The sequence below is a fragment of the Acanthochromis polyacanthus genome, chromosome 1 (genome assembly GCF_021347895.1).
Source record: "Acanthochromis polyacanthus isolate Apoly-LR-REF ecotype Palm Island chromosome 1, KAUST_Apoly_ChrSc, whole genome shotgun sequence".
Classification (NCBI taxonomy): Eukaryota; Metazoa; Chordata; class Actinopteri; family Pomacentridae; genus Acanthochromis; species Acanthochromis polyacanthus.
Genome location: NC_067113.1, coordinates 65179795 through 65198380, shown reverse-complemented (window position 1 = coordinate 65198380; position 18586 = coordinate 65179795). Strand labels below are relative to the sequence as shown.

Sequence of the window (18586 nt, the reverse complement as noted above, 5' to 3'; positions counted from 1 at the left end):
TAAAAGTGCCCTCTAATGGCCATTTACCTTGTCCTCCTGTAAATTTATTCCATTTTCTCATGCACACTGTAACACATTTCTGTAAATTTACGGTGAATTTACAACAGTATCTTACTGTTTTTTATAATAAATGTAAATTACTGTTAAATATCCATCCACAGCATGTAAATTAACAGTAAAATCAGTCAGTTAACAATAACAGTAGATAACTGTAATTTAACAGTATAAAACAGTATTTTCTGTCAAGCGGTGGAAATAGGCACCACATTCCTTCACAAGTCTTGTCACTATCCATCAGCATCTTACTGATAATTGTGGGCTTATGTTTCTGTTTTGATGACACCACTTAACCTGCGGTCAATTTTCCCCTGAAATTTCTACTGAAGATGTACAGAAAGTAAATTGAATGCTGTTCTTGAACTGTTTGGAGTACAGGCATGGCTGGGGTCTCCTTTGAAAGCTGACAACCTGCATTGTCACCCAGTGCAGTCAGAATTACTCTAGGTGCTACTGGCACAGAGTTATTTATGTTGGAACACACTGAATTAGGAGGAATTTTATTCACGCCTAAATTTTTTCCCTAATAAAACACCTGAAAATTAGTGTGGCAGCACTGTGAGAGCTTGAAACACAACAAGGCAACAGCCTGGGGTCTTACATAGTTCAGGACAAAAACTACAAGAAATGAGTGTTTCACACATGTTTTTGTACTAATATGCCCAATTATGTCAATTTTGGACACCCTATGTACACCCTGTGAAAAAATGGTATATGGTTGTTTATTAGCCCTTTTTCACACTATTTTCACTCCAAAAACTCATGAAGAACTAAAAAAAATCACTTCAGATAAGCTTCAGTGTGGATCTTGATCTGAATCAGAGGCTCAGACGGAGACAGAGAAAAGCAGCTGCAGCAGGAGAGCCGGAGGTGTGAAAAGTCACACTGGGCCGCTAAAACCCGCCTCTCGGCTATTCAGCAAGCTCATTGGCTACATGCCCTGTCAGTCAAACGTTTCCTCCGGCCTCATTTTGCTCAGAATTTACTGAATAGATGTGAGTCACCAGATCCATCGGTCTCGGCAATGGCTGGCTGTTCCGGGTTCGGAGGCAGCGATGAGTCACTTGATTGGTTGAAATGCGGTTGGGATCGAAGGCAGAGGGTTCAGTCGCCATTTTCTGACCGAGATCGTGAGGATAACAGAAAGCTTCATGAAATTATGGATAAAAATGCAGTGAATTATGGAACGCGCAGCGCCACGTGGACGCGCACGGAGCCGAGCTATTTGTGGATTATTTACTTATTTCTAGACATGTTTTGGACAAAATATGATACTTGCTAGTATTGTCTGGATGACTACTCTTGGATTATGGCCGGTTTTTGTGGATTATTTTCATCGTTGACCGGTAAAAGACCATCGAAACGTAAATTATGCCCTTTATGTGTCCCTTTAAACTTTTGTTGTTTGTTTTAGAAATGTGTTTATATTACCCACTGTGGTAATCACATCTGAAAGTGGTTTATACCGGCGGATTCGTGAGACTCTAAGCTTTCCATGGATGTATAGTGTTTCTATCGTCCCGTTTGAAGCTAAAAATGCTTTTGCCGTTAAACTTCAGCCGGCCATTTTCGGCCCGAATACGGGCCCGTGAAGCTTAAGGGGTTTCAAACTTTTCACATTACTCAAGTCATTTTTGAGTGACAAGCTGTGACAGGATATTCTTGAACCTGACTTTGGACAGCACAGCTTCTTCACCATTCCAAGCAGTCCATGTGGACTTCAACCAGAGAGGTAAAGTTATTTTTATCTCTAAAAACTGTCAGTGTCCAGTATTGTTTTGTCTGCATGATTATTAAACAGTTGACATTATAAATAATAGCCTATTTCATTAGGTCTGTTTCACCTGGTCAGGCTGCTAAAATTGGCAAAGCAAGCTCTGTAACTTAGCAAGCTTGAACTCAGTTAGCTAACGTTAGCAATCTGGTGTTGTTTCTGACCTTTGTAAGGTGTGTTAGCATCTTATCACTTACTCATTTAATTTCATTTATAAATTCTTACAAATATAGCCCGGCCTATTAACAGTACATCAGATTTTCAGCCTTTCATGAAATACTTCTTTAAATAAGGTAACATCAGGGTATCCTATGACTCAATTGAAGCCAGCTAAAAAATAGACATTACAGGTAACTATGTCAAAGATCTGCATTTCATTCTCTGTGGTGGCACGTGATAATTTTGGACCTCACTCGACCTGAGGATCCAAATAGTGTTGCCTGTGTGATTTTGTGCTTGCAGAAAAAAAAACAGTAGGCCAGGCTGCTTCACCTTCACACAGCAAATTGAAGTCTGTTAGCTCTGTCTGCCTTGTTTTGCAGACCAACTGCTGAGTGAGGTACAACTGTTCTTCATTTATACATCCATGGGTAACGTTAAAACGCACTACCCGTGTGCAGTCTTTGAAAATTTCCGGGTAAACTCGTCACTAATACCCTGTTCACATGAATAGGCTTCTCGTCACAAATGCAAGGGCTTTCACTTTTGTATTACCCCATTCAGCAAAAGACAATGACTTAACTGGCATTTATTTTAATGAACGTGCGTTATTACAGTTAATCGCCAATTACAGTGTGAAGACTAACTTGTGTTTATTTGTGCCATTATAGAGCTCACTGTACAACCAAAAACAGGAAGGAACGGGAGGATCATCAAAAGGGAGTGAGGACCTGGACTCGCCAGTATTTCATCAGATGCAAAGGTGTGGTGGTGTGTTGGTGTGTTCTTCTCAGAAGCAACACTAAAACCATGTTAAGCACATTTTATTATACTCCATTGTAGTAATGCCTGTCTTTCTCATTCAGTTTAGAAATTCAAAACAAATCAGTTTCTTTAACTTCACGTTAATCAGTTCATCACATACTGTAGGCAAATCTGTTCATGTAAACTGTATGATATTGTCATATGAGCCCAGTATTTCTAAATGCCAGAAGATTTCCTTTTAACACACTGAACCTGAAAATACATATTTGTTGTAAAAGACAGACATTTAACGACAGCAAGATGATCTTGTGTGGCATGTGTGCTAAGACTTGCACTGATATCTTAACATATGTGAGGCACATGCGGACCCATAGTTGCATACCCAATGCGTCTTTTAAGTGTGTTTTTCCTGGATGTCATAGAACTTTCCAAAAGTTTAGAACATTTAAATCTCACAGCTACCGCCACTGTCGTGGCCAGTCTACATCTACACTGTGTAGTGTCATTGATTTAACTTGTCATGTCGGCTTGTGCAGCACTAAATATGAGAATACTCAGAGCTTTTACTCGCATTTGAAAGTACATATAAGAGAGGGGAAAGAGGTGGCATGCCCTTTTAGAAACTGTGACAAAAGATTTAAAGTCCAGTCTTCATTCTCATCACATATTTCAAGGAAACATAAAAAGTCATCAGAAGAGGGTTTGTTGGACTGCATTGTGAATCCGTCCAGTTCTCGAGATACTGGTGGAGATAGTGATATGCAGATTGATGATCCAGGTCAATTGACATGTGAACAATCAGAGGTCTGCCCAGAGGCTGTGGAAGAAAGTCAATTCTTCAGAAATTTAGCAATGTTTTATCTCAAGTTGCAAGCCAAATTTCTCCTTCCAGCCTCTTTGATTCAGACTATCATAGAGGACTACCAACAGATGCATGATGTCAGTCAGTCAGATCTGCTTTTCAAACTTAAGGAAAAGCTTGTAAATCTTGGTATTGCAGAAACTGACATAGATAATGTAATTGATACCCTGAAATGTGAAGATCTTTTCAGAAAATGTAATACGGAAACATTGAAATCTGACCAGAGGAGAAAAAATGTCTTCAAGACTAACTTCCATTATGTTGAGCCAAAGCCCATTTGTCTGGGCCAGAATGAATCAGGCAAAGAGTGTTTTGTGCAATATATCCCCATCAAAGAGACTGTTGCATCTCTTCTGCAGACTAATGTCTTTGAACTGTGGCATTCAAACACCAATGTCAACTCAGAGCAGGTGCTCAGAGATGTGTGGGATGGCACAAACATTGAAAACAACAAGATGTTTGAGGTGGAAAAGTCCTTAGGCTTAATTCTCTATCAGGATGCCTTTGAGGTTGATAATCCACTTGGCTCAGGGAAAAAAAAACACAAAGTCCTTGCAGTATATGCCACCCTTGCTAATATTTTACCCCACAACAGGTCAAAAATTTACCACATGCAACTGGTGTTGCTCTGTAAAGAACAGGACTTTAAGTATTTTGGCCAAGAGCTCGTGTTCGGCTCTCTGATAAAGGATCTAAAAGATCTTGAGACAAGTGGCATCACTATGCCTGATGGTAAGACCTACAAAGGAACTGTGTGCGCCATTGCAGGTGATAACTTAGGTTCACACTGCATTGGAGGCTTTACTGAGAATTTCAGCAAGAGTTTATACTTCTGTAGATATTGTGAGATTGACCGTACAACATTTCTGGAAGATCCTCTTGCTAAGGGCAAAGAGCGTGCAGAAAAGACGTATAAGGAACATGCCCAGACTCAAAATGCAGGAGTCAAATTTGACTCATTTTTCAATGAGTTGACTCATTTTCATGTTTGCCAACCTGGGTTACCTCCCTGCCTAGGCCATGACCTTTTTGAGGGCATTGTTTCCTCTGATTTGGCACTCTATATTAAACATCTTGTCACAGTGGAGAAACAATTCACCTATCTTGATTTGAATCGCCACATTACTCAGTTCAAATATTTCGGTAGTGATGCAAGCAACAAACCCTGTGAGGTGAACCCGGGAGCAGAAAAACTGTCTGGACATGCAGTTCAAAACTGGTGCTTTCTCAGGATGTTACCAGTGTTGATCGGTGACAAAATGGGAAATCCAGTGGACAGTGAGGTATGGCAGCTAATTTTACAGCTCAGGGAGATTGTGGACCTTATCACTGCTCCTGCTATTTCCACAGGTCAGGTAGCCTATTTAGGTGTCCTAATAGAGGAATATTTGGATTCCAGACGACAAACCTTTCCAGATCACCCACTTAAGCCCAAGCACCACTATATCCTCCATTATCCTGAACTCATCTTTCACTTTGGACCACTCATCCACTTGTGGACATTAAGGTTTGAAATTAAACATACATACTTCAAGCGATGTGCAAGAAAACTGCAAAACTTTAAAAACCTATGTGGTACCTTAGCAGAGAGACATCAACTTTTGCAAGCTCTTCTGAGTGCTGACTCCCGTTTCCCACCAGATGTTGTGGTGGAAAGATGCACAGAGTTTGTCTTGGAGGACCACAATGATAACATCAGACAGTCAGTTGCACATTACAGCTTTGATCCTCTGAACACTCTGGTTACCCATGGTGTGTCAGTAAAGGGGACTGAATATAGGAGCAAAATGTTTGTTGTGATAGCTCAGAATGATGATGGCCTCATCGTTGGGAAAATTAAACAGGCTCTTATTCATAATAGTTCATGTGTTTTTTTCATCACTGAACAGTATCAAGCTGTGCGTCTGCCAGAATTAGGTGTTTATTACATTACACCAGTGCAGAGAGCGTACTGCTGTGTTGCTCATGAGAAGCTACTTGACTATTATCCATTGATAGAATACACTGTTTGGGGAATGTCACTCCTAATTCTTCATCATTCCATCCCAACTTTTTAGAAGAATGTCTTCACTGGATGAGAATATCAAGAGGATTATTCTCAACACTTTGCCCACTCTCTCTGTGGAGACACAGTTAGAGATTGTTTCCACGCTTCGGACAGCTGGTGTTGAGTCTGTGGATGACCTGAAATATGTCCAACAGGAGGACATCAAAGGCCTGCTACCTGTTATACAGCAGAGAAAATTACTGGAGGCCTTCAAATCTGGTAATTAAAACTTAGATTATTATTTCACATATATTTTCATTCAGTAAAGTGTAATCATTGCTGCATAAGGTTCATGCCAATAAGGACTGTACATTTCAAAAGATAATTTTTGATAAGAATTTTCTTTAGAGGGGACCTATTATGCTTTTCCTTGTTTTCTGTCGTATATAATATGTTACGATGTTGGTTGTTCATATTAAATGTGGCCGAAGTAATACCGGTGATCAAAAAGCTCCAGCCTCAGACCGCTCTAAATGCTAGGTTTCCTACTTTTAGTTTGTTAATTTGTTTACATTGCTCTGGAACAAAGCTTCTGGAAGCTGACCAGTCAGAACATAGTGGGGTCACTGGGAGCTATAACAGCCTGTTTAAGACAGGCTGAACTAAGGGGCTTCATAAAGGGCCAGTATACAGTAAATACAGATTTTTTTAAAACTGTGATTCATGCAAAAGCTACTCTAAAGAAGTCTGAGGATAAAAATATAAAGTTGGAAAAAGAGCATAAAAGGTCCCCTCTAACAGTCATTCATGTTTAAGTCTTTGTTGTTTCAGAAACTGAGACCATCACTTTGGATCTCCAAGTTATTCCCAATGATTCATCAGAATCAACTGCTTCTGCTCAGCCTAACTCCCCATTCTCATCCACCTCGCCCTCACTCACCAGCTCCCCCTCCTGCTCCAGCTCATCACCACACCCACTACCAAAAGGTGTATTTCCGCAAGACGTAACATGGCCTGACGTATTTGAGGTACCATGGGACAAAATGCCCCAGGAAATAGTTTCAGCTATTACAAATGGTCGGAGACCTTCTCCCAAGTGGCGACGCCAGATGATCCGAGTGCTAGTGGATGAAATTAGAAAATACAACACCAACCCCACTCGATCCCAGTGCCGCACAGTTTGCCAGAGCATCATTAGGAAGTACCCAAAGAGTTTCGCCGACATGACCAGAAAAGGAATCCTCATTGCTGGAGGCTTTACCTCACTGCTTCAGCAGGTAAAAACTCGCATTGACAATATCAATGGGGGGGGGGCTGTCAATGAGATCCAACAAGGGAACTAGACCTCAGCGTGGACCGACTGATTCCTATGCCTGCACACGATTCCAGCCAGAGCCCCCGTCAGAAGAGACTGCCGACACATTGGAAGAGAAACGGTACCGAATGGAAAATATGTACAAGCAGGAGGGCTTGAATGGAGGACAGAGGGCGGAGGTGATGCATCTGATGGAGACTACATACAGTCTTCAGCGTACCCATATAAATCAAATGCCAGCACCCTCCATTGAGGATCTAAGGATGAAATGGCCATTCCTTTTTACTCAGAGAGGCATCTATGCTCATTTTGAGCTGCTGACGGATATCAAAATACTGCAGGCATTGGAGCTTTCCATGGAGGAATGTGGACGAATAATTGTGGAGTACTTCAGGAGCAAATCAAACCAGCGTGATGTCCAAGCTATTGTTTCCCAGGGTTTGGATGGGGATTTGACTCTCCATGTAGTTCAGCTTCTCATGGCTCATTTTGGTGAGAGCCCAGATGGACTGATGATTCATGCCGATGTGAGTATTGGTCAGTTATTGTTGCATAATTCTTTTGGTTGAACATGTACTGTAACAATGTCATTTTGTTCTACTTTCTCTTAACCCTTCAGGTGTCTGCCACTGCTGCAGACATTGAGAGAAGCTTCACTCTACCAGCCAGTCCTCTGCTCATTTTGCTTGGTATGTATTTTGGTGTACATTTTGAAAGAACTTTATTTTCCAATGACAATGAGGTAACTATATAAAGTGCGTGTGTAGATTCCATGTCCATCAGTAAAATGGCATATCATACCAGAAAACTGTACAATAATTGTGGAGCAATTGTGTCTTTGATTTTGTTCAAATGAAACTAAAATAACTGCAGTAAACTTTAAAAATGGGGGTAGTCTCCAGCCAAATTCAGTATTTTCTGCCCATTTGACATTCCTGGCAACTGTCTTTTTTCCCTGTTTTTGAGAAATATAGTAGTCGTCATTCAAAATGATGTCAGATGGCACTGGACAAGGTAAAAGAAATACTTCTGAAGTGGAGACTCTACCTAATTTCACGTTCTATACTTAATAGGAAATGAGCCCAGCACAAACAGCCAGTGGATGATCAGCATCGAGGGGCACGTGGTCTGTGAGGGCATTCAGTCAACCTTTGTGTCCGGACTGGCTGCGCTGTTTGCGGTGTTCTACATTTTCAACCTCCAGTATCCAGACACAGCCTCCCAAACCCTGGAATTCCTTCAAAGGTAGCTATTAATGGTATAAATGATGCAAGTAATACATTAAACTCAGCGCTGTGGGCTCTTTGCACAACTCCACTACTTCCTGAACTTAATACAGCTTCTTTGTTTCCTGTCTTTCATTACTGGACAAACTGATTAATCCAGTAGTGTCTGGCCATTGTCGTCGTGATTACTGAAGTCAGGCACACCTGGATTAATCAATGTGTCCACTAATGAAAGACAGGAAACAAAGGAGCTGTGTTGAGTTCAGGAAGTAGTGGAATTGTGCAAAGAGCCCATTGTATGCAACATGAGTGGGGATGGTTAAGATGATTTAGAGGACTATTTGATGACTGGAAGAGGAAGAGTTTCCACTTCATACTGGCCAATAGACCCCTTAAAATTATGAAGGTCCTTCTGGAAACTGGCTTTTAAATGGAGAGTGTGTCCTGCAATTGCATATTTAAGGCAGCACCTCCTTTCAAATTGTTTCAGCAAAAAACTTTTCTGAAGTGCCTGAAATTATTGTCACAGTTTACAATTATTATTTATGGGCTAAGCAATCATGGATACATTTCCTGTCATCAGACCAATTTGATAATTATCCATTTGCAGTATTTGGGACTTTTTTCTCTCTCTTTTTTTTTTAAAGACGGTTCGCCGGTATAAATCCTGAAAGAGGTAGCAAGGCCACCTATGGAAAGGTCATCTCCAAGAGGACTGGCAAGGTGGTTCAGAAAAGGGCAGAAAGTGTCAACCCGCATGTTGCCACACTGCTGAAGAACTTGCTGGACTATGAGTGGGACTTCATTTAGGTCGGTCATAGCTGTCTTGTCACTTCTTCATTATATGCTTGCTTCAGCTCCAGTAAAACAGCACACTAAGCACTCTTCTTTGATTATACAGTATTTATGATAAATTTGCCAAAGCAACATCCTAGAGCACCATGGTCTCAACAGGCTGGCTGTGCTTGGTTGAGAATAATAGTAGGAATGGGTGCAAACAATTTCATCTGGTTTTTAAGATTGATCATAGAAATGGTCTAGTTTCACTAAAATGCCTGTTCAAGTACTGCTTCAACAACATCAAGCTGAAGATAAGCTTAAAATATTTCAACGCTCTGCTTTTTTAAGTGGAAGCAAGCACACAACACACAACGCTCGACTCCATTCCTCTCACTAGCCCTACTTAACTTTCTAACAACATGCTACCACCCTACTGACTTAGCTTATGTAAGAGGTAACTTCCCTCCCTAAACTATAGCGACCAACTAACCACCCTCTCTCCTTTCTGTCTCTTGCTGTTCTCTCTTCTTCACACTTTTTATTTTCTCTCTCCCTTGAACAGTTTATTGTTCTGGCCCTTTTCTCTCCCCTCATACTTATGTTTCTTTCCCTCCCTCCATTAGTCTGTTTCACATTTTTATATTTTACCAGTGACATTGTGTTGCTAAATTTTTGCTTGTCTGTTTGTTTTACAGGCACTAGCCATCGGTGACTGAGGATACCAGCCAAATGCTGCAGTCTCTCACTGTTCATTCTGTCTTTCTCCTTCTTTTCTCTTTCTCCACTTTCACTGTTCTTGTTCACATCTACATGTGCTAAAGACTTGTTCACAAGCTAGACTGTTCTGTTTCACTGTTCTTGATGCTATTTTAATGCAGTGTCATAAGTTAGTACAGCCTGTCATTAAGGATTTTTATTATTATGTACAGTTTCTTTCTTTCTTTTCCAAATAGGTAATGGAATACCTTTTCTTTTTGTAATAAAAATTGTTCTGAATGTCATTAGCATTAAAAAGTCTGCTGAGGGTTTTTATTAAAGTGCAGCTATGTTATGGAATATATATTCTCTTGTGTTTTATACCTGGGATTCTCAAACTTGCTACTTAAAGTTCTGATCTGATTTTTATTCAAGTTCAGAGTTCAGGAATGATTGGAAATAACATTTAATCAACATTAAATCAGTTCACTTATGATTATTCTGGGAAACGGCGTTAGTGTGAGCGCTCTGTACTCTATCAGTTCTTGATTCTTGAAAACAGCATCAGAGTGAGTGGTCGTTGCATTGTTCACTCTATGTTACTCTCCTCCGTCTCCTCCGCTAGCTTAACATGCTACTTTTCTTCGGTGCGCACAGACAGGCGAATACTGGTAGATGCATGTTGCTGGATGCGTTTGTGATAGGCTTAAGGTAGACGCACAAGCACAAGAAGGTACACAATTTAAGTAAAATATAAGAAAAGTCATGTCTTCTGCGCTAATAGTAGGACTTGTGGATGTTACCTGCTGTCATGGTAAACATGAGGTCCCGATTGACTTGCTGTTCAGTCCAGAATTTCAAAAGCCCTGTATGATGTTATAAGCTACTTTTTTAATTTGTGGGGATTTATAGAAATTAAATGTAAAATAGCAGATTGAATAAACTGGTGTATACTGTAAAATTACCATAACACAGTTATCCTACTGTCATGTACTGTAATCCAAAAAACAGTAGTATACCGTTAAAATAAACAGTACATGCGCTGTAAAATTACCGCACCACCCACTGTTATCCTACGGTAATATACTGTAATTCAAAATACAGTACTATACTGTTAAAATAAATTAGAGTAGGTGCATTGTAAAATAACAGTAAAATACTGGCGTCCCTGCTGCCAGTATTTTACTGTTATTTTACAGTGAAAATCTTTACAGTGCAGCTCTTTATTTTCCTCTTCTGGGTAGGATGCTGTAGCATAATCAGCTCAGCAGGCGTCAGCTGATCATCAGACAGTTTGCTTTGTTTAGTCCCCATTGTTCTTATAATAATGACTTATTGTATTTTAAAATGCTCCAATTTCAGCCAAGTCAGACAACATCAAACATCAGCTGCAGTTTCTTTTAATAAATCCTGTTTCTTTTCCCTTTATTTGTGCAGCAGCCTTTGCTGCAAAATGTGTGTGTGTGTTTCTGCTTTAGCGAGGATCACTCTGTAAGTATCCCTATAAATGCGAAAAATTATTATTATTATTTATTTATTTATTTATTTATTTATTTTGAAAGTGAGGGCCTATAAGCCGGACTTCACTAGGTTTCTGATGAAATTGCACCTAAAAGGCTATTTACCTGCACTAAATTTTTGAAATATAGCAGTAAGGGTAATAATCACCTTCTATCTGAATGTGTGTCCCCACCTAAATACCTTTATAAGAATGTGCGTGTATCCATGTGTGCGTGTGAGTTTGCGTGTGTGAATGAGTGTGTGTGTGTGTGTGTGTGTGTGTGTGTGTGTGTGTGTGTATGTGTGTGTGCGTGTGTGTAGGTGAGTGCGCGGATGCGTGCAAGAATGTGTGTGGGTGTGTGCACTAGCGTGTGTGTGCGTATATGTGTGCGAGTGACTGTGTGTGAGTGTACGCTAGTGTGTGTGTGTCAAAACTCTGCCAACAGGCAGCCTATTCAAACAGCCCCTCCTTTCACACTCGCCCTGAAATTCAGAGGCAGTGAAAAAACTTTTTTTCCTACAGCCCTTCCTTTCGCGCTCACTCTTGAAAATCAAAGGGAGTGAAAAAAACCCTTTTTTTCTTCCTTCTGTACACTGCTATTTCTACACCTATCTACACCTATTTACAGACATTCCTATGTTACTTCTTGCATTCATTAAACACTTATTTTAATCATTTCATCCTCACACATCAACTTCATATGATTTTAAACCAGTTATACTTATTTACATTTGTAGTTCCTTTGTACATATGTACACGGCCTTTTATCTAAACTACTATGCGCACCTATTTTTTCTGGGACTACAATCCCTGGCAGCCATCCATCAGCTGCTATTTTTTCCTCCGCGGGAGTCGCTTTCAACCGGACAAGCGACGTATTTTCTCTATCACTTCTCTATCTACTATCGCCCAATTTTCTGATGGCGACTGACCTCTGACCCTCATTTGATCAGAGCTCTGTCAACGTGGCATTGCTAGGATAACCGTAGCAACTGACGTCTGCCACGCAGTAGGTAAATTTTAACTCAGTTTCAACACTTCTTTTCAACAACACAAACAGACAAACACAAACAGTACATACATACTTGCACTTCGAGGCCTGACTCCTGGAATCACAGGTTCTTTCTTTTAATTATATTTACTTTATCAATTTTATGATTTCGATAACGCTTCTAGGTTTTTTGAAAGCACTTTGACCGTACTGGTGGCCCAGTAGCTCAGGCACGAGGTCAAAAACCACCCAAAATAATTTGGAATCAAAAAATAATTTTTCTCACCTTCTGGTGGCTTATTTTGGGCCCTTTGGGTGATTTCCAAGCCTCCGCCCGAGCCACTGGGGTCTCCAGTCGTCCCCGCTTCCTCCTCGGCTGGACTCGCCAATTGTAGTGGGGGGCCAGTTGCCCCACTACGTAAAATGTATGTATTAACTCTATGTATTAACAACTGTGATTTAATTCTAAGTTCTAGGTCTGAAAATATCTAAGTCTCACCATAGAGTCATCAAAGGAATCCAGGAGCCAAGTCTTCAGATGCCAAGAAGTCAAGTGTTTATTCTGTTTAATACAGGTCAAAACACAGAGAGGTTCCGGAAGCCCTCTGAACTTACTGTCTGACAACTAAACCCTTTAAACCCTCTGAGCAGAGGTCAGTTCACGCCCTTAACCCATCCCTCTTTTTGCCACTGCCAGCTGCCAGTATTGCATAATTTAAGGAAAGAGCGAATCTTTACTCCCTAATAATTTTAATTGGAAACTCGTGGGCGGCCGGCACTTTTCCCCATGGGAGGCAGCCTCCCCCAAATTTTCTCACACGAACACCTGCACCCTTATCTCCAAACAATAATTTTGTTGATACTGGCAGTTATCCTAGAGGAAACAACCTACAGGCTATCTGTAAACCATTTCAGTCAGAGGGCAAAGGGCCTGCTCTCAGATACACACACAGCAGTGGATTAATTTTTCCACAACAGTGTTCCTGAGGAAGGTCTTGATTCTTTTTAGTGTTGAGAAGCACCTCTCAGACTCAGCTGTCGTCATTGGAGTCGTGATGAGGATCTTCAGGAGAGACACAGTCTCTGAGAAGGTGTCCTGAAGATTGTTGCTCATGAAGAGCTGGTACAGAGCCACAGCACCATTGCAACTCCTGAACTCTGTGTTGCTGAAGATGAGCGACAGTTCAGTTTTCAGCTTGCCCTTGTTCAGCATTGGATAGGCCTCCATGGTGGTGTTGAGCGCTGCTTCAGGGAAATGGCTGTCGTACTCCTGGAATCTGTCTCCTTGAAGCAGTGTAGCACTGATTAGGTGTTTTGGTGAAGGTAAATCTCTCTTTTGCATGGCCCAGGATTGTGTCACAAACCTATAAAGAAAGGCACACATTATATCACTCAGAACCTACATAAAAGTGTCTTGTCCAATTGTTCACATAACAGCTTACTATGATTATAAGACTGTAAAAGACCATACAACACACTCAGGTCATGTCCATATTATTGAATCCTATTTGGAAAATGTTTACCTACAACAGAATAGCATATACTTTATTGGAGAAATTGGAGGTTTGGGAATATGGTTGTGGACACCCTCATGTCCCTCTTTAATTTACCTGGTTTCAAACATGTTACTTTACAGAGGAAAATAACAGACTTCAGCCTTGAATACCAGTGTTAATTCAACACAGATAATCAATTATTGTTGCTGACATATGTGTATGCACTAGCAGCTGTTTTGCAGTTGAATTCTGTGTTTCATAAACGCCCTGCTATCTACATGTGGCAGTTTGTCCAGCAGGTTTATCAGCACTACATGAAGCCATGTTGTTCAGATTGCTAAGGCCAGGAGGAACCGCTGCCAGTTAATATTAGATTTATTTATGAAGCTGTGTGTCCTGATGAGTGGTGAGAAAAGTTTTGATTGTTCAGGTCGCTAAACCGAAACGCCTGCCTTCACCACCTCACTGTTTAGCTCAGAGATGATTAATATAGTTTTTTTACTCATCAACTTCAGGGAGAGACGACGTCCACATATATATAGAAAGGAATAACAACAGGAAGAACAACAGTCACAGACATATCGTAGGATGCTAAGTTACCAGAGCCTCAGCTTTGATCTCACCTCTGTAGCTATCCTCTGTAGTTCATCTGGTCCCAGTGTGCAGCGCTTCTTGGCCAGCTGCTGCTGAGGCACACAGCTGTGATGTTCTTCACTGACAGTAGGGAGGGAGTCTCTGACCAGGCCCAGAAGAGAAAAAAATTAAACTTTAGTTGCCAGGAAACAGAAAGAACTTAAACACATTAAGTATCATAAATAATGACTTATTATGATTAACATTAATCAGAAGTTGTTTTTTTTATTACAGTCATGTGATGCGCACATGACTGAGTGTGAGTTTTTCATTTCACACAAATTATCCACAAATAAATAATGATGGAAACAAAATCATTGTCAAAATCAATCATTGTTACTCATCACTAATACATCCAAGACTGCATTAGTTTTAAATAGTTCCTTTAGTATTAAGTGTTTGAGTAAAACTCAGTTTATTTTATTTTTTCACAATAAACAATAGTGATATAATGTAAATGAACTGGGAATTAAAGGTAATAAAGAAAATGTTAATACTCTGAAAATGATCAGTTCAATCAAAACTTTTATTATCTGGACTGATGGTTTAAAAATCTAACTATGTAAGAGGAAAATGACATTATTATATAATAATTTTATTACAGTTTTTGACTTGGACATTTTTGTCCCATAGTACTGCGTATGACACTTTTTGTGAGACGATGCATAAGGGTTTAATATGGTTACATACAAATGTATTTACCTGATCATCTGCACGTTGTTGATGAAATGCTGCGTCACTCTGTGGACAAAGACCGAATCGATGGACCTCTTCTGGAGTTGGCTGTAGAGCATGTCCACATCAGGCATGATGCGGTGGAAAAGCTCCAGGAAGAAGCAGAAGGTAGCATCCTCCAGGAGTCTCACAAAACCTTAAGCTTCACGGACAGTGGTAGGATCAAAGTCACCTGAGTCCCTGATGGTTTCGAAGCACTGAAGGAGGTCGTCTTTGTGCTCAAACACAGTGTTGACAGCACGGCTGTGGAAGTTCCACCTTACTGTGCTTGCTCTTGGAAGCCTGTGTGTCACCACTCTGTCAAACACACTGGTTCTCTTGGGGATCTTGAAAAAAATCCTGAGAATCCAGCTAGGTCAGAGAAGAACTGACCAACTTTTGGGATACGGGATGTCACCTGCTGCATGATAATGTTGAGCTGGTGAGCATAGCAGTGGACATAGTGTGCATTCGCATACACATCACTCACTTTCTTCTGTACACCACCTGTAGCTCCTCTCATGACACTCGCACCATCATAGGCCTGGGAGATAAGCTTGCTTTTCTGGTCATCAGGGAGAATGAGGCTCAGCCTCTCCAAAAGTGCTGTGGCAATGGACTCAGCTGTGGCAGATTGCAGAGGTATAAACTCAGAAAATCTCTCCTGCACTTCATTCATTTTGTCGATGTAGCGGATCACAAGAACAAGCTGACACTGGGTGGAGATGTCCATTGTTTCATCAGCCTGGATGGATATGAAGTCTGCACACTGAACTTCCTCAATAATGGACTCTCAAAACTGCCAGCATGCAGTCAAGGAGTTCATTCTGCACTGTTTTGGATGTCCCTTTAAACACAGTGGCAGTCTGAAGGTGCTCATGGACAGCTGCATCTAATGATGCTACAAAATCCACCAGCCCTCTGAAAACACCTGGATTTTCGGAGCTTTCACTCTCATCATGGCCTCTCAGGGTGAGCTCAAAGGCACCACAGAACTTAATGCAGTCTATTATTTTAGACAGCACATGCCTATTTTTGTCGACCTCCTCGCTATGTTTACAGATGCCTATCCTGTAGCCATCATCAAGCTGAGCTGCTATGTTAGCTCTCCCAAACATGCCCAGATGCATAGCATTTTCCATGTGGCTCCTAGCTTGCTCATGTCTTCTTACTTTCTCGGAAAAATGCTTTAAATCCGCCATACCTGTCTGAATCCAGGCTTGATCAGTTCCCTTGGTTTGAAAAAGCAGGCAAGGGAAGCAAAATAAAGCACCTGCCTCACTGCATCCTGTCAGCCAAGACCAATGATGTACATATACCTAGACCGCTCACTGGCCGGTAAGAGGCGGCAAATAGGAGCTGACTTCCAGTAGTGGCAAGACGTGGTGTCAGATTGGAACGTCAGCACGGAATGTGACTTTGTGTTTCGTGATTTACCGAGGTACAGTAAACTTCTGTGTTGGAATCAAGTCACAATGCTTGAAATACGTTGAGAAAACCAGGCCAGGAGGCTCTCGACCAGCACTGGCAGGGTTTTTCAGTGACTGCAGCTGAGGAGACTCTCCTCAGGAGAGTGCTCAGTTCGCTGCCATGCCCATGGGTCGCCATTCCCCCTGTGCCTGTGGTCTCACTCTGACCTGGTGATGGGTGACAAGGCTATTTTTGTCATCAGAAAATATGTATTAATGAACTAGAAATCTGTTTGAGAAGGTGAACCGCACAGCATGATCATATCTGTCACTGCATAACACTTACCAGTTACCACTTCACTTCTGCTAGCTCCTTCAATGCTACCAGTTTTGTGATTCCTTCTCTGGAATGTAAGTGAAAGGAAACGTGCTGACACTCACCTTGCAATCATCATCATCATGAACCTGTTAATTTAAGTGTCTCTGTTGTTATGGTTTCAGGTGGATGTGGCTAATATCTGACAATGGTGTGCTGCCATCTCCTGCACCAATCGATTTGTGCGTAAATGGTAAATGGTCCGTATTTATATAGCGCTTTACTATACCTGCAAGGTACCCAAAGCGCTTTACATGATACATCACATTCACCCATTCACACACATTCACACACTGATGGTGGAAGCTGCCATGCAAGGCGCTAACCACAACCCATCAGGAGCAATTAGTGGTTAGGTGGCTTGCTCAGGGACACCTCGACATTAGCACGACGGACCGAGGATCGAACCGGCAACCTTCCAGTTACAAGATGGCCACTCTACCCACCGAGCCAAGCCGCCCCTTACTTTCATAAGTAAGTGGCTCTATTATTTGGGGCATTCTGCCTCAAATTTGCTCTGCTTCTTTCTTTGCAAACAGAAACTCCTTCTGACCTTGGCTTGAGTGCCACACTCAGCCAGTTTAGCTGAATCACTAACTGTACAGTGTAAGCTGGTGTGACTATCAGTATTCAATGACAGTCACAGTGCATCATTGTCTATAGATGTATGATGATATGCCACAAATTTCAGGTTTCCCAAGCAGTCCAAGGGAAGCACACTGAGAGATCAATGGATACAGGCCATCAGTAGAGAAGCAGTGGGGACCAAGAGGAGCTGGATCCCGGGGGATCATAATTATGTATGCAGCAACCATTTCAGGGAGGAGGACTTCATCCTCTCATAACATGCGCAGCACAAGCTTCTCAGGCCAGGTACACTGGTGAGATTTTTAACCCTATAAGCGTCGATCAATTTTCGTCTGAAATTTCTACTGAAGATGTACAGAAAGTAAATTGAATGCTGTTCTTGAACTGTTTGGAGTACAGGCATAGTTGAGGTCTCCTTTGAAAGCTGACAACCTGAATTTTCACCCAGTGCAGTCAGAATTACTCTAGGTGCTACTGGCACAGAGTTATTTCTGTTGGAACACACTGAATTAGGATGAATTTTATTCTCACCTAAATTTTTTCCCTAATAAAACACCTGAAAATTAGTGTGGCAGCACTGTGACAGCTTGAAACACAAAAAGGCAACAGCCTGGGGTCTTACATAGTTCAGGACAAAATTTCAGAGCAATACTACAAGAAATGAGTGTTTCACACATGTTTTTGTACTAATATGCCCCGGCGCTGTCAATTTTGGACACCCTATATACACCCTGGGCAAAAATGGTATATGTTCGTTTATCAGCCCGTTTTCACATTATTTTCACTCCAAAAACTCATAAAGAACTCAAAAAATCACTTCAGATAAGCTTCAGTGTGGATCTTGATCTGAATCAGAGGCACAGATGGAGACAGAGAAAAGCTGCAGCTCCTGCGCGCAGCAGGAGGTGTGAAAAATCACACAGGCCTGCTAAAAGCGGCCTCTCGGCTATTCAGCAAGCTCATTGGCTATCAGCCCTGTCAGTCAAACGTTTCCTCCGACGTGATTTGCTCAGAATTTACTGATGAGATGAGGGAAGTCCAGATCCATCAGTCTCGGCAACGGTTGGCTGTTTAGGCTTCGGAGGCAGCGATGAGTCACTTGATTGGTTGAAATGCGGTTGGAATCGAAAGCTTAGACTTCAGTCGCCATTTTGAGTCGTAGAGCACATGGATCTGTGCACGGTGAATAAAATTATGGGCATAATTCAGTGAATTATGGAACGCGCAGCGCCACCATGCGCCGCGTGGACGTGCATG

General features: G+C 41.4%; 1 protein-coding gene across 1 annotated transcript; it reads left to right on the top strand.

Annotated features, from left to right (window-relative positions):
• Window positions 1-490: 490 nt before the first annotated feature.
• LOC127535774 (uncharacterized) lies at window positions 491-9962 on the top strand. The gene is made up of 8 exons (XM_051954467.1): window positions 491-1789; window positions 2662-2753; window positions 5675-5883; window positions 6436-7446; window positions 7539-7608; window positions 7993-8164; window positions 8793-8955; window positions 9621-9962. The coding sequence occupies exons 4-7, from the start codon at window positions 6907-6909 to the stop codon at window positions 8953-8955; spliced, it is 945 nt and encodes a 314-aa protein (XP_051810427.1). The 5' UTR covers window positions 491-1789; window positions 2662-2753; window positions 5675-5883; window positions 6436-6906; the 3' UTR covers window positions 9621-9962.
• The last annotated feature ends 8624 nt before the right edge of the window (window positions 9963-18586 follow it).